At 51.7% G+C, this 14,697-nt stretch overlaps 2 protein-coding genes across 7 annotated transcripts in view; one reads left to right on the forward strand and one right to left on the reverse strand.

The window, feature by feature from the left end:
* The window catches only part of LIMK2 (LIM domain kinase 2), a 32,397-nt gene extending 25,929 nt beyond the window's left edge, over positions 1 to 6,468 (forward strand). For all 3 annotated transcript variants that reach the window (XM_056348009.1, XM_056348027.1, XM_056348019.1), the window contains 4 exons: positions 127 to 301; positions 1,749 to 1,804; positions 3,691 to 3,848; positions 4,423 to 6,468. In XM_056348009.1, coding sequence (XP_056203984.1) covers positions 127 to 301; positions 1,749 to 1,804; positions 3,691 to 3,848; positions 4,423 to 4,579 — 546 coding nt within the window. In that variant the 3' untranslated portion in view covers positions 4,580 to 6,468. The remainder of the gene's footprint in view (positions 1 to 126; positions 302 to 1,748; positions 1,805 to 3,690; positions 3,849 to 4,422) is intronic.
* Positions 6,469 to 7,239: 771 nt separating this feature from the next.
* PIK3IP1 (phosphoinositide-3-kinase interacting protein 1) lies at positions 7,240 to 14,045 on the reverse strand. Of its 4 annotated transcripts, none has more exons than XM_056359564.1 (6): positions 13,792 to 14,038; positions 13,559 to 13,675; positions 13,340 to 13,459; positions 11,147 to 11,335; positions 10,934 to 11,012; positions 7,240 to 8,874 (listed from the first exon to the last, which is right to left on the reverse strand). In XM_056359564.1, exons 1-6 carry the CDS (start codon positions 13,877 to 13,879, stop codon positions 8,667 to 8,669), a joined length of 801 nt encoding a protein of 266 aa, XP_056215539.1. In that variant the 5' UTR covers positions 13,880 to 14,038; the 3' UTR covers positions 7,240 to 8,666. The 4 variants fall into 4 exon arrangements, with proteins under 4 accessions (XP_056215539.1, XP_056215546.1, XP_056215556.1 ...); XM_056359571.1 differs by having other exon boundaries at positions 11,147 to 11,332; positions 13,792 to 14,035; XM_056359581.1 differs by lacking the exon at positions 13,559 to 13,675 and having other exon boundaries at positions 13,792 to 14,045.
* Positions 14,046 to 14,697: the final 652 nt, after the last annotated feature.

Consider the following 14,697-nt stretch of genomic DNA (forward strand, 5'->3'; position numbering starts at 1 on the left):
CTCTGGCTGCAGGAAACCTTGATAGTTTGCCTTGCCATGTAGCTGATAGTGAACAGGAACTGCAGCCTCTTTGCTCTGGAAAGGAGCTGAGAGGAATCAGTGGCTTGTGCTAAACCCCTTGTGTAGGATAAGACGGTGGTGGTGGCTGACTTTGGTCTGTCTCGGCTGATTGTGGAGGAAAGAAAAAAGCCCACTTTGGAGAAGCCATCTGCCAAGAAACGAACCCTACGCAAGAGTGACAGGAAGAAGCGTTACACGGTGGTTGGCAACCCATACTGGATGGCCCCAGAGATGCTAAATGGTAAGATACCGATACCAGGGTGCAGGTGAGGAGACTGCCTGTGGCAAGGTATAGGGATGATGGGATTACTGAAAGCTCCTGAGCCCTAGTAACAAACAAACCTATTAGAGCATGTGGTTTTAGCCCTGCTAATATGCAAGCTTATTTATACACACAGGGGCCCCAGCTGCACTTCTCTTGCAGTACCTGAGCTGGTAATCCTTGGAGCGGGCGAGGTAACGCTCCTGGCTTGGCAGCAGGATTCTTCAGGAGGGCAACAGACCTAAATTTGCTGTGATCCAGATAACGGGGAAGACAAGAGAGGCCTGAAATAAGACTGAACCTGAGATCAGTTTCTGTTATAGCCCCTTGCTTGGGACCTGCCCCTTGAGATACGGATCATTCAAGTCCAGGATGAGGCTTACGTGTTTTGTTGCTTAGATCCAGGGAGAAGCTATCTGCTGCCGGGTTTGCTGAAGCCTCAGGATTGGGGGTAGAGTTGTCAAAGTGCAGGGAAATCTGGGCTTCGGCATGCAGCCCTCAGTTGCGTTAAGGACGAACTATGTCCCCAGGGGGAAGAGCTGCCCCTGCAGGAGTTGAGGTAAGGGTGACATACAATGGACACCATTTCCTCTTAGTGAGTGGGTCTGTCTGACCAGGCTGGACACTTTGGCTACCTATGATATGATATGATATCATATTGTCCAACAGAGTCCACCAGGGAAGGGAGAACTGGGCTTCTTTCCCCCAGCTCAACTCCTCTCCATGTTGTTGTGTTTTCCTCCTCTCGAGGCCTACAGGCCCTACTGGATTCACAGGCTGCTTCTCAGAGCCTGTCTCAGACCTGGCATTTGTCGAGAGAACAGCAAGAGCACAGTCTGACATCACCTCTGAAAGCAAGGCTGTTTACCAGATCCTGGCTTGGGAGGGGCGGGTCTGTAAGCAGAGAATGGCGTGCTGGAGCCACTCTGCTTTCCCAGATTCGAAGTGCTGTTAGCGTGTAATTTATTATCTCTGCAGTCACTGCAGCAGGGACTGGGCACTCGCTGGCTGCTGGGGAATCCAAACACCGACTCGTGCACTGTAGAGGTGCGCTAGAACAGCAGTCAGTGGGACTGACTGGAAAAGGAAAGCAGAAGGAAAGGAAAGAAGCGGGAAAGCAGAAGCTTTCCATAGTTACCCTTAGCATTTGTTCAGACCTTTGATACACAAGGCTTCTCCGTGTCATCCTGTAATTCCCTGGTAAGAAAAGGAAGCGAGGTTAAAATATGTGATGGCACTGTACAGGAAGGCGCAGTTGGTATGCATATTTTTGAGGCAACAGACGCTGCTCAGATTTAAGCCTTGCTGTCTCCTGTTGTAGAGCTCGTCAGAGAACAGGCTTAGTTCAGCTTTGGACTGGCAGCTGCTGGAATAGCTGGATGGGGAAATGTTTCTCTCAGAGCTGAGCATCTTATGTTTCCTGCAGGACAGAGCTACGATGAGACAGTAGACATCTTTTCATTTGGGATTGTTCTCTGTGAGGTAAGACCAGGATGTCACACAGTTATCTTCAACGGAAGTCTTCCCCACTGCCATCTCCTCGCACACATTGTGTCGGCCAGCTCTCTGTATCTGAGTGTGCAGTCTGTGACCGAAGGCCACAGTGAATTAGGCTGGGAGTACAAGTCTACCCTGCCTCTGTTCCCTCAGGGACCTTGTAACTTTTTGGCCCCGGAGAGAGTTTCTTGCTGGACTGAAAGAAATAGAGAGGTTCCTCCTGGATTGAGAGAAGCTGTAAAAAAGTCTGTCAGGTTCTGATTGAGCCCTGGTGTCCATTTAAAAGTAGACAAGTTCCTTAAAACTGTGATATATTTTCTTTTTCTGCTGCCTCGTTAAAAGAACAATCAGCTGTATAATCTCAGCAAATTCAGGGCCTCCACTGGGGATGGCACTTCAGAGAAGGGAAACTGAAACCCTTTGCAGCTTGGCTAGTGAAGCTTGCACCCTGCAGTCAGTTGGCTTCGTTTATCTCAGTCAATGCAGCCTTACTGTTATATCAGGCTTTGCTGTCTGCAGAGAGCACCACTGCAAAGTATTTTCAGTTTAAAAGGTGTGTAAGACAGTGGAAATACAGATGAAAGGCAGGTGGTTATGTGTACAGATAACAGCAGTTAAAGGAATATGAGGGGAGACCAGCAGTTTCATCTTCAGCATTTGGATGAAGGGGACAAAGAAAATGTATGTGCATAAATCTTTGCGGCCTCATCTGGAGCTCTGTTTACCCTGGGCCCTCCTCTCAGAGAATGCTGTGGTTGTGAGTGATAGATTTAGGAACTTGAAAAATCTGTATGCGGGACTAAAACAATTGTTTCATCTAGAAAAAAGACAAATAAATGGGTAGTAGCATATGAACATTTTCCTTGTCACCAAAATAAGGACACTAAAAAAAGAAGCTACGCACTCAAACAGATAAAGAAATAACCCTGCCAAAGCATACAATGGGCGTTCCGCTGTAGTTACAGGATGTGGTTCTCCTTCTGAGTTATTGGCATAGAGAAGCCTGGGTGGTTATAAATAACGCCCTCTTTGTGACAGCTGATGAGGCTTTAAATGTAATACTCTTCCTCATGTGGGAGTCTATATTGACATTGACCTTGTCTGCGTCCAGATCACCCCACAGCTCTCCGCTGCGGGTTCCTTCCCCCTTACTACACTTTTGAGTCCCATAGTGCTGGAGGTGGTGGGTGCAGCTCACACGGTAGGTGGTGATTGCTGGGACTTCTAAGTGCTGGAGCAGGGCTTCTCTGTTCCACCCAGCCATCTCCTCCTCTCACCTGCAACCTCCTGGGCCTTGGCTACAGTGGTTCTTCTCTCTGCCCTTACCCTCTGGCTGTGGGTGGGGTTGAATCTGCCTGTAACAGAGCAACTCTGGTGCGTTGACTTCACAGCGTTGTTCAGGACAAGCTCCGTAGACAGAGGAGCTTTGCTGGTGTTGTGGTAAGATTATGTGAGAGGGGAGAGCTGGGATGGTGGTGCAGGTTGTGTTGATGGCTTGTGATCAGGATGGGCTATGTCATCCCCAGTAGCTGACCCAGCAGCAAGACTCTGTCAGGCTCTCTGGGAGGTGCACAGCATCCTGTATTTTCTAGCAGAGAGACCCTGGGGAGAAAGAGAAGCGTGTGGGCCTTCCTTCACAACAGTGGCCACATCACCAGGTCTTGAAAAAGTTTCATGTGAAGTTTGCCTGTACACAGTGCCTCGCTCATTCCCTTATGTGACTGGCCCCTTTGGAAAGGAGGAGCAGTGTTTCTGCTCTTCCTTTTTCTCCCTATCGGTTTGAAGGAGCCCCTGCCTGTTGCTGAAGTTCCCTGTTTGTTAACCCTCTGGAAATGTTGCCGTGCTGAAGCACTTCTCTCCTTTTTCCCTAGATCATAGGCCAGGTTTACGCTGACCCAGACTGTCTCCCACGCACACTGGATTTTGGCCTTAATGTCAAGCTGTTCTGGGAGAAGTTTGTTCCTGCTGACTGTCCTCCAGCCTTTTTCCCTCTGGCTGCTATTTGCTGCAGATTGGAACCAGAGAGCAGGTAGGTTTGGGGTCTGGAGGACTCCTCTTTGTAACCCTGGAGGATGTGTCCGTCTCCCCTTAGAAGGATCGGTCTGCACAGAGGGTGGAAGAGGGCTGCATTCCTGGTGGGAGTGCTCGAAGGCTTTCACATGAGGAGAGACTAACGCCTCATCAGCTTGGGAGAGAGACCGCTGTATATGGTAGAGGGCTCTGAAACCATTTCTGGGACTGGGTAAAGCAGGAGTGATTGTTCAGGGTTTCTCATGTACAAGAAGTAGGGGCAGACCTTGGCAGCAGCTCTGAAAGGTGAATACTTAATTAGATTTCAGTTGCGAAACTCGTAGCTTCAGAACAGTGTTGATGCCAAGCGGGCTGCAAAAGAGCTGGACCTCCCTGGTAAAATCGGCTGTAAAACCCCAGGTAGCCCAGACAGACGGTATCTTTGCAGCCTTGGAAGCTGAATGGGGAGGGATCGTGTCCCTGTTCACACTTCTGTGCACGGGACAGTGACCTGGATGGACAACTGGCTCAGCCTTTCTAGATGCTCTCCTGCCTCCTCTTTCCCACTCACATGTACTCACTGCTGCTTCTAGGCCCCCTTTTTCCAAGCTGGAAGATTCCTTTGAAGCTCTCTCTCTCTACCTGGGAGAACTTGCCATCCCGCTTCCGTCTGAGCTGGAGGAGCTGGACCACAACGTGAGCGTGCAGTATGGACTGAACCGTGACAAGCTACCTGAAAACACACCCTAGTCAGCTCGTCCTGCCGCCTGCACCATTTCCATGGGAGCTGAGATGAGCAACAGGGAGGGATGCACACTTCAGCCACTTCCAGGGCATTAACGGGGCACCAAGCTGTGCGTTTGCTGCATTGCCTCTCTCTCCCCACCCAGAACCCCTCCTCTCGGACATCCTGATTCACTGTGGATTTCTGGCATGTTTCAGAAGCAAGAAGAGCTGTTTCCTGCCAACTGCACCTAGGAAAGCTGCTCAACACTTAATTTTCAGGCTAGAGAAATGTTTCTCTGGCCTTTTCAGGCTTCTTTACTGTGGTGCCTTAGAACTTGGCTGCAAGCTGTGAAGCCACCATGGCCTGTCTGCTAGGGAGGGAATTGCTGTAGGAGACTCTCCTGGGCAAGGACCAGCACTTCTGGAACTGCTTCTCCCCCTGACAACCCTGCTCAGAACGCTGGGGAAATTGGATATCCAGCAAAAGGCCCCACCGGGACAGCGTGTGTGTGTGTAATGTGTGTGTATATGTTTGTGCATGTGTTTTCCAGAACAACCCACTGAGATTTTGACCTCCAATGTGCATCAGGGGAGGGAGTGAAAAGCCCCAGGAACTGGGCAGCTCTCCTGAAATACCTTGTCTGTGGGGAAGCGTGTATGAATTTTTGTTTTGGTTTGGTTTTGTGGCTTTTTTTCCTCCTCTGTCTCCGAATACCTCCAACAGCCTGCCTAGAAACACTAAGACTTAGCTCTGCTTGCCCCTTCAGATGGTGAACAAGGCAGGCAGCAAATGAGCCACTTGAGCATCTTCAGACCCTGGGCCTGCACACTGAGCTTGTTTGCCCAAGAACCTTAACCTAGGTGAAAGCATTTGAACGTGAATGTGTAGAACTGCACTAGGCACTGGCTGTGGACGTGAGGTGACAGAAAGAGTGGCAGAAGGTGCTCTTGAGAAAGCCAAAGGTCTGAAGTGGCTCAGACTTTGTGCACGGACGATGGGAAAAGGAGATATGCCCAAGGTTACTTAAAGGATGGACTTGTCATGAACAGAAAAGTGCTGGAGAATGTCCCATTCTCCCAGGAGTGGCAGCTGGAGAACTAGTAATTCAGTTGCCATTACCTCATCCTTTCCTGCAGGCTCTGCAAGTTGCTCCCTTTGAAGGTCGTTCTTGCAGCTGCTGCTGCAATACCTGAGCTGATCCTCCAAGCAGAAACTTTCCTCAGGGTCATTCCCTGCTTTGGGGGAGAAAGAAGGGCTTGGAGTTATTGGGAGGTGGGTGGGGATGTATTTTCTTCCAGCACTTCTCTTCTGCCTCCCTCGGTGGGAGAAGGAAGCAAGCTACTGCTGCAGTAGCTCGCGTGTGGTTGGCAGAACTTAACAAAAAGCTGGCTCGAGTCCTGCTCTTAGGTTTCACAAACATCTTGGTTTAACTGGATTTTTTGTGTGCTCCTTTTTCCCCCCCTCCCTTCGGTATTGAGTGGTGGGGAATGGGTGTTAGTCTTTGCTGTTACTTTGATTTCCTCCCCCTACCCATGAATTAAAAGTATTATGTAAAATAACATGGGGCCAGCCCTCACCTGACAAAAGGTGTGTGTTTGGGGGGTGTTTTTAGTGTCTGTAGTGGTGTTTTAGAAACACTGGGAACTCCCTGTGCTGTGAATCAGCAGAGGAGCCTCTTTAAACTGGGTCCAGTGGATTCAGGATTGTTAATAAGATTTGCCCTTTCTTTCCCCCTCCCAGGCTGGTTTGTGAGGGGAACCCCTGAAGGGGGGAGTCCTGGGTGATGTGTGGGTGGGGTTTATGAACTGTGATTTGCACAGCTCCATGTTCTAACTAAATTAAAAAGCAGTAAATGTATGCCATGAAAACAAGGTTGTGTTGTCTCTGTGTTACACAAAGCAGGAAGCTGTAACTTTCTTGGGTTTCTATTGTTGTCACAATGTGGCAACATCAAACCTGCACAGACGGGGTAGCGTCTAGAACGCCTGTTCTTGAACAGAGGACTCTGCCACATTTACAGAACTATACAGACGCAGCGCAAGTGCTCTACAGAACTATTTACCTGGAGCGATGGAAAGGGAAGAAGTTGCCAAGCTTTGTTGGTTGTTGCGGTTTTTTTTTAAGGGTGGACAGGAGACACCAGAACATGGAGCCTCTCTCCATTTTCCTTTTCTGATCCAGGGATAAAAATACAGCCTGTTCTTGGAAATCTGTTATTCTAAAATAGGGAGTTCAGGGGGCATTTGTTAAGGCAACAACTGAACGAAAATGCTGGCTATGTCAGCGCTTCCTGTAACCTGCTGTGCTCATCTCCATCCCACTTTCCGAGGCAAGGGCCGGAGACAGAGCTGCTGCTGAGGCACCACAGCAGAACTGCCCTGCATCATGCAGGAAGGGGCTGTAACAGGGCACCTGCCCACGGGCCAGCCTGCTTCATCAGCACAGCTCACACCCCCACAGCTGCTTCTCAGGAAGCGCCCAAGACGAGCTGCCAGCAGCAAGGAGACAGCTCCGTGCCCCTGTAGTGCTGGGGAGCCGAGGCGCTGCTTGTAGGGATTTACCTTTGAGCCTGGCAAACTGAAGTGGCATCTTCCCTTCTCCTCAGTTTGGAGTCTGCAACAGGCAAAAGGATGCTGCTCCGGCAGGAGGAACTTTTACAGATGAGCCACAGTCCACACACGTCTACAGAGCATTTTTCTTTTTAAGCTTTAATACAAGGTAGCACAATCTGCACCTTCTCATAATGAGGTATTTAAAAGATTTTACAAAGAAATGGTATTCAAAGGCATTTAAAAATAAAACGTTTCCCTTTTCTGAATTAATCATTAACACTAAAACCCCTGCTGCCAAGTGCTGCTCCCTGTTAGGCCCACAGCTGTAAAGCAGATGGCTAGAAAACTTACTTGAATGGCTTGAATCCCCTGAGGCGGGGATGGATGTTTCCCTGAAATGGCCTTGCCTTGGTGCCGTTTGGGAGACACTGCAGCAACCATCCCTTCCAAACCCCCTGAAACGCTAATAAAAGTTGTTACAAAACCTCTCTAATAGGGCCAGGCTCTAAGCAAGTAGTCTCGCTGCAGAAGCGGAGTGTGTGAAGGAGGCTGGGCCCGAAGCCATGCCCAGACCTTTGGGATCCTGCAAGAGCAGCTGCCCTGTCCTGCCCTTAGAGCAAAAGCTGCTGCGTTATGGTCGGGGTGACCTCCACAGCGGGCTTGGCCACTCTTGTCCAGAGCTGGCTCTGGAAAAGGACAAGGGAATTCGGAAGAGGATGTTATCTATCCTCAGTGCTCAACCTGCTGTAGGTAACAGAAGGGCAGTTTGTTTTCGTCACTTCACAACTATCTGCTGCTGGCCTTTGGTCTCCTGATCTGTGTAAGTGAGCAGGAAGCACAGACCACCTGGACACCTACAACTGTGGCTGTGCATGTAGCACCCCCACAGGGGAATGGAGATGTGGCCTCAGCCCTGGAAGACCTGGATTTGTCAAGAGCTTGAGAAGAGCTTTTCCAAATTGACACTGGGGCTAAACATACTGCTCCTGGCCAAAGCCATCCTTCAAATAAACTCTTCCTTGGAAAAAAACCTGATCCAGCAGCAGGATTCTGGACAGTGTCTCCAGCTCTCAGCCACTAAAGCAAAAAGGCAGGAACTATAATCAGTGTAATTATCTAGCTAAGTCTGATGTGAAGCTCCCCTCAGTCCCTGCGGTACTGCTTCCTCCTGGCGTTCCAGGCTGAAACTTAAGTAACAGTGCACACCATTAAATAGGAAAGGAACAGAAAAAAAGGAAGCCAAGACCACACTGCAGGCTATGGGATCTGTGGCCAGTTGTGAGCCTGGCCCGTCATCCCCCCCAGCTCCTTGGCATGCCGTGGAGATAGGTGGGAGGAAGCAGCAGGGTCCACCACACCAGTCCCCAGCTGGTCATGCACTGAATGGTGCCCCTCAAACAGATCATGATGAACAGCCCATTTTCTGTCCCTCTGCATCACCTTCATCTGGCTTTCTTCAAAAAGAAAACAAAATAGAAATGAACACACGCAACCCCCCCGCACTCACAGTGGGAAGCCGGAGGCTTTGCTCAGCCTGTATTGCTCCTGCCAGAGCTGCTCAGGCCCCAGGAGTACCCGCCTGCCCCATGAGCGGGCCACTACCATCGTGTGTGTCCTCCACAGGTGTCTGGTTGGTGTGCACCACAATTGTGTTCTCGTCTACAAACTCACAGGCAGGATTGGTGAACGCCGAGAGTGGCAGTGTGATGCGCTGCATTTCACGCTCATAAACTTTCTGTTCGTGCTTTTCCTTCAGGTCTTTCCCCCTAGATTAAAAAAAAAAAAACAACAAAAAAAAAACACAAAATGTGCATGGGGTGAGTGCCACTGCTCCGAGGCAGTCCCAGTAAAGGTGATATAGTGGAAAAGAAGGGACTCTGCTTTTTAAGAAACAGGTGTTTCAGCTACATACAGAGGGCCAGAAACTTTCCCTGCTGTAAGCAGAGGACCCCATCTGAGCATCTTCAAAAAACAAGCAGCCAAGTGAAGTCAAGTCTGTCCCTCCCCCACAAGCTGGCTTATTCACTGACATTGCTACTGCCAAATGCTGACTGTAAAGCCAGGCTTCTCCTCCAAACCATGGAGCTGACAAATGTTTCCTTACACCTTATAGTCCCCCAGCACCGCCCGGCGCAGGCCCAGGGGAGCGGTAAGATGGCGCAAAGCCCACTGCTGTGGAAAAGAGCTTCCTTAACCTGCTTCATCGGATAGAAACAAATACCAGAGGTGGTGACAGATTCTGCCTTTTGTGGCAGCAAACAAACCTGTGAGCCAAATTAAAGTTCCTGAAGGTACTGAAGCTTATTTATTAAAGCTGGCCCTGCCTTCTGCCGCTGCAGCTAACAGCTTACATCCACAACCAGCTCCTCAAACCTACCTTAGGCTTTGTTGCTAAGGGAGGCGACACCTCTGTAATTTGTACTGAGGAAAAACTGCCTTGCTTTAAAAATGGATGGCATTAATAGCACGCTGTCTCTGGAAAAGCTACGTACACCAAAAGCCACTACAACCCATTAAAGGTTTCTCACCACACCTAGCCAAACCTGCCAGCTTGCACACGTGATTTTGAGAGCAAGGCAAGAAAAGAGACAGCAAACCTGCACTGCAGCCCTGCTGTGAGCTCTCTGGGGCTGAAGCAGCAAAGCTGTATTTGGACAAAGCTCAGCACTGGTCTATTGCTTCTTCCCACTGAAGACAGGAGCGAGGTGGGACAGGCACCACGCACTTCTCCTGGGGCTTGTGATCCCAACCAGGCAGAGCTGCTGGGGTTTCCTGTCAGCAAATAAGCATTTTGGCAGCTTGTCAAAGCTGCCTACGAGCGTGCAGCAGTGGCTGCTGTTCCTGCTAGCAGTCTCTGAAGTAACACCTCAAATCAGATTCCTCGACAAGCAGCGCTCTGTGTTTTGCCCCTTACGTAACACTCCTCCCTCTGTTTTTTTTTCTGTCGGCATTTATTATAAACACTTACATAAGGACATGTCCCAGCTTGGGAAAGGGCTCCTTCTGCCTGGTTGTGTCAGACTGCTGTCAAACAGCCAAAATACAGAACAAATCCTCCCAGAGGAGGGAGCCTGGGCCTTCACTTGCTGCAGCAACATTCACTGCCATTTGTTAATCCTGCCCTGTCTCTTACAACTGAGCTGCTTGCTGTTACCGCTAACCTCAAACACTGCTGACCTACCCAAACATTTCTGTCCAACACGGTGAAGTGGATGAACAAATAATAACTTCTGAATCAAAAATTACTTTAAAGTATACAAAAGCTTTGGTGAAATGAACTTTGACCAAAAAAAAAAGTGCTACTTGATATTCAGCTTCATAGGACACAATGCATGAGTGGCAAAGAATTTGCCAATTGTTTTTCTTCTAAAGCTAGCTAGACTAAAGAAACCAGGGGACCAGGTGGCCTCCTAGAAGGATTGTTCTTTTTCTGATCAGAAAAGACACTTCCTGTGAGGGCACCTGGGATCTGCTCTCTCCAGCTCTTACGTAAAACTCTGCTCCCCTGGATGCATCTGAGAAAGCCACATCAAGGCGCGCATGCACACACACACACACACACACAAAACTAAAAAATAAAGAGAGCAGTTTTAAACTTTAAATGGGACAGAATACCATGTTGATGGGTGACATGGAGAAGAATGGGATTAACTCTCAAATAGTTCTTTCCTCACTGCGACAAGTGAAACTCTTACACAACGTGCCACATCAAAACATGCTACTGTCTGGCATCGGTTTGGCTCTGCAGGTGCTCAGACGTTCCTGCTCAATAAACGCTGCTTCACGTGTACACCAGCTTTTGGGCAAAGGAGAATAGTTGCTCACCTCTTATAGATGTATCCCAGGACGATGCCGGCTCCGATGGCAATGATTATCACCATCATGATCAGCCCCAGCACGTACCCTGCAAAGAGAGAAAGGAAAGAGGCAAAATTGGAGGCGGTAGATCCAGCTATAGGATTGCTTTCAGAGCCTTGGAAAAAACCCATCCTGTCAGAATTACAGGAATGGATCCATCACATGATCCTGGGTTCATACCTAGTGTCCCTAAGTCCTTCTTTTCTTTGGAGTTCATCTGCACTCTCTGACTGATCCCAATGACAGGCTGCACAGCAGCTGCCTCGCTCCGGGAGGGCAAGGTATCAGCTGGTTCAAACACCTGGTCGACCTCCTGAGAAGCATCAACTTCTCCTGTAGGGACTGGGGCTGTGGCAGCTGTAGCATCTGCTGAGGGGAAAGAGATACACAAAATACCAAGCATTGATAAGTATTTCAAAAACAACACGTGCCTTATGAGTGGGACAGATCTAGACTGAACCTCCTTCAAAGTACACTGACAAATACTTGTTCCCTCTTAAGCTGTTGCCAGAAATCCTACCAAGGCAGACAAGAAATGTACTTTTCCGGCCCCCCCCCCCCCCTTCCCTTTGACATGAACTTATTTAACCAGGAGTGCAAGGCACCACCACAGATGAGACAGAAGTCACACAGCAGAACAGAACTCTGGTTCAGGGCATGAGTCCAGGAGATGCACAATGACTTCATTTAGTGTATAGATCGATATACAGGCTGCAGTTTCAAGCGTGCTGAACAGACATGAACAAGATTATGAGGATCTCCATTCCAAATCTCCCAGGAGCCTATTTATCTCTCTTCTGCCTCAATCTTCCTGACACAGGAAGGTTTGACGGAAGGAGGCTCCAGCTGGTGTGAAAACAACCTGGGGACATTCTTTCCCTCTTTGCAGCCACGTAGCAAACTCCTTTAGTGTGATGGGCAGGCTAAGGCAGAGCAACACTTCAGTCACACAGCCACTGACTGGCGTAAGTACAGCAAGTTCTCGGCCAGAGCCCAAACAAAGGCGCGTAAGGATGGACACTTACAGCACAGAACCCCTTCCCAGCCCTGGGGATGTTTTATCGACAACATTGAAAGATTTTCAAGGTAGCTCCTTCTTTCAAGACACAGTTAAAATGGAAGCTGTAGCACAGTAACAGCTATGACAGTGGAAAGTAGGTATCTATTACCTGTCTAAAACACCTCCCCTCCTTCTTTTTGGAAATGCTATGCACAGCATGCATCCACACCTGAAAACCGCACCTGGACCTCACCCCCACAGCAGGCAATAACTCCATGTGGATTTTCTACCTGCAGCCATTTTGAGCCCTCAGTAGAATGTGAAATGGAAGTACAGAAGGGGAGTTAAGAGGCAGGAAATCAGGGGCTCCTGCAGGGCACAGTGACTACGGAGGGTCAGCCAGAGATGCTCAGCTAAGGGGAGCTGCAAGGCACAACTATGATAAAAAGGTGCTCGCTCTGAGCCATGAAAATAGTCAAACCCCTGAAATGTGGAAATGATGTATTGGCTGAAAGGCCAAGTAACTCTCCTGATCCCAAAGCTGCACGATTGTTTTGAGTAACAGTCTTGGCAGCAGAACATTTGTTTTGCTTCCACTTTAGGGAAAAACAGGCGAAAAATGAGCAAAGTGAAGAAAGGGTAGGGTGCATGGGGGGGGGGGGGGGGCAGGGGGGAGGGGGTGTGTTTACTTGCAAGGATAGCAATCCTGAGGGACAGTGGAGTATGTAAACCTTGAGGGGCTCAGAAATAAGTGAACAGTTCCAGAAAATCCAAGTGGTTCCTTTAGCCCCAGTCAATATTGACATCTCTTCTCCCTGAAACAGGCCTCAGCTACAGTTCTTCTCTTGGCAAACTGTTTCCCACCCTGACTACCCAGGAGGAATCCAGTGTTTGTGGCTTTCCATTTCTTACTGTCCTCTGCCCTCCCTTCAATTCAATTCTCGTTTTCTCCAAGTTCTTCTCCCCCACCCCATCCATATTCACCCTGGCACCCCTTTAGCAGCAGGACACTTGTTTAGACAGCAATAAGATGCCCCGCAGCAACACTACCTACAGCTCTGCAGTGCCCAGATGCCCAGACCTCAGCCATTTGCAACGCAGCCCTATAGTGCAACGAGGAGGGGGGGCGGGGGGCAAGGCTTTGCACAGGCCCTTCCTGACACTAATGGCAAAAGCTCTCGGGGCGGAGCAAGGCACAGCTGGGAGGCAGATGTGCGCACACAGGCAGGGCCGGAGGGGAGCCCCGGGTCCACTGCGTTCCCAGGGGAGGGCGGCGGGTGCTGCCATAGCCGGGGGTGACAAACCCAGCCCCCGGCAGGCAGTGCCTCGGGGAGGGCAGGAGGGGAAGCGGGGCCGGAGGGGACCGCTCCTACCTGAGCACTCGGCGATGTCGCAGGGTCTGCGCTCGGGGACCCCGGCAGCGCCTCGGATGTAGCACCAGGGCGCGGCGTCGCCGTCCGGGTTTCTGCAGCTGTTGTGGTCCTCGGCGAGTGCTGGAGGGCAGCGGGCCGTCAGCGGGGGCTCCGCCGCGGCCCCGGCACCCCAGAACCCCACTCCCCGCCCCTCCGGCTCCCCGAGCCCCCGGGACCCACCTGCCGGCAGCGCGGCGCCGGGGCCGCTCCGCACCGCCAGCCAGTTGAGGCAGGGGGCTCCTCCGGCGGCCACTCGCCGGCTCCCGCGGTAGGACGCGCCGTTGCCGCGAAGGCACTCTGCGGAGAGACGAGGCCAAAGCCGTGCGGGCGGGCCGGGCAGCCCCCCGGCACCCTCACCCCCCTCACCGGCCTTTGTCCCCCGCAACAAAGCGGGCCGGGCCGCCGGCACTCACCCTCGGCGCCGCGGGCGGCCGCCAGCAGCAGCGAGCCCAGCAGCAGCGCGCCCAGCGCCGCCGCCCGCCGCGGGCCCCCGCGCAGCATCCTCGGCGCGCAGGGCCAGGGGCCGCAGCTCAGCTCGGCTCGGCTCGGCTCGGCGCGCCGGCGAGCCCTGCCCCGGCTCTCCGCTCCCCGGTAAACAACCGCCGGGCTGCGCTCCCCCCGCACGCACACACACACACACACACACACACACCCCCGCCCAGCCGCCGCCGGGTCCTAACGCTGCCACCGCCCGCCCCCGGGCGGCTCCCGGCGCCGGCGGGAAGCCCCGGCAGGGGAAGGGGCGGCCGGGAACCTGCCGCGGCCGCGGGGGTCCCCCCCGCCCCGGAGCAGCGGCGGGAGCCCGGGGAGGCTCGGGAGGGGCACGGGGGAAGGTGTCCGGGCCTGTCCCCTGCAGCCGCGGAACATTCTCGGGCCGAAAGAGAACTGGGCTGGAAGCCCGAGTGTGGCAGGGAGCGCGTTCGTCCTCAGGGACTTCACGTTGCTGTCACCCCTAGAGAGCCACCGCGGGGGACCAAACTCCTGCCCCGAGTGTCCCTTTGAGGTCCCCCAGCTCTACAGAGGGACCCCGCGCCGGGGGGTAGGCGCTGCCACAGCAGCTGTGCCCCCTCCACGTTAAAGGTTTGCATTCTCACCTCTGCTCATCGATTGCTTTCCCTGCACTCCGCGTCCTCTAAGAGCTGTGCCTGCTTACAGCAAAACAAGGCAAACAGCCCAAAAATGCTTTAAAGCGATCGTATTGCAGGCATCTAGCCACTGCGATAAAGCCTCTCTGCAAGGCATTTCCAGCAGGTTACAAGATACTTTCTGCTTCTAAACTGGCAGAGCTATCTGGATACTGCAATGCCAGTGACTTTACA

This window comes from Falco biarmicus, chromosome 1 (assembly GCF_023638135.1).
Source record: "Falco biarmicus isolate bFalBia1 chromosome 1, bFalBia1.pri, whole genome shotgun sequence".
Lineage (NCBI taxonomy): Eukaryota > Metazoa > Chordata > Aves > Falconiformes > Falconidae > Falco > Falco biarmicus.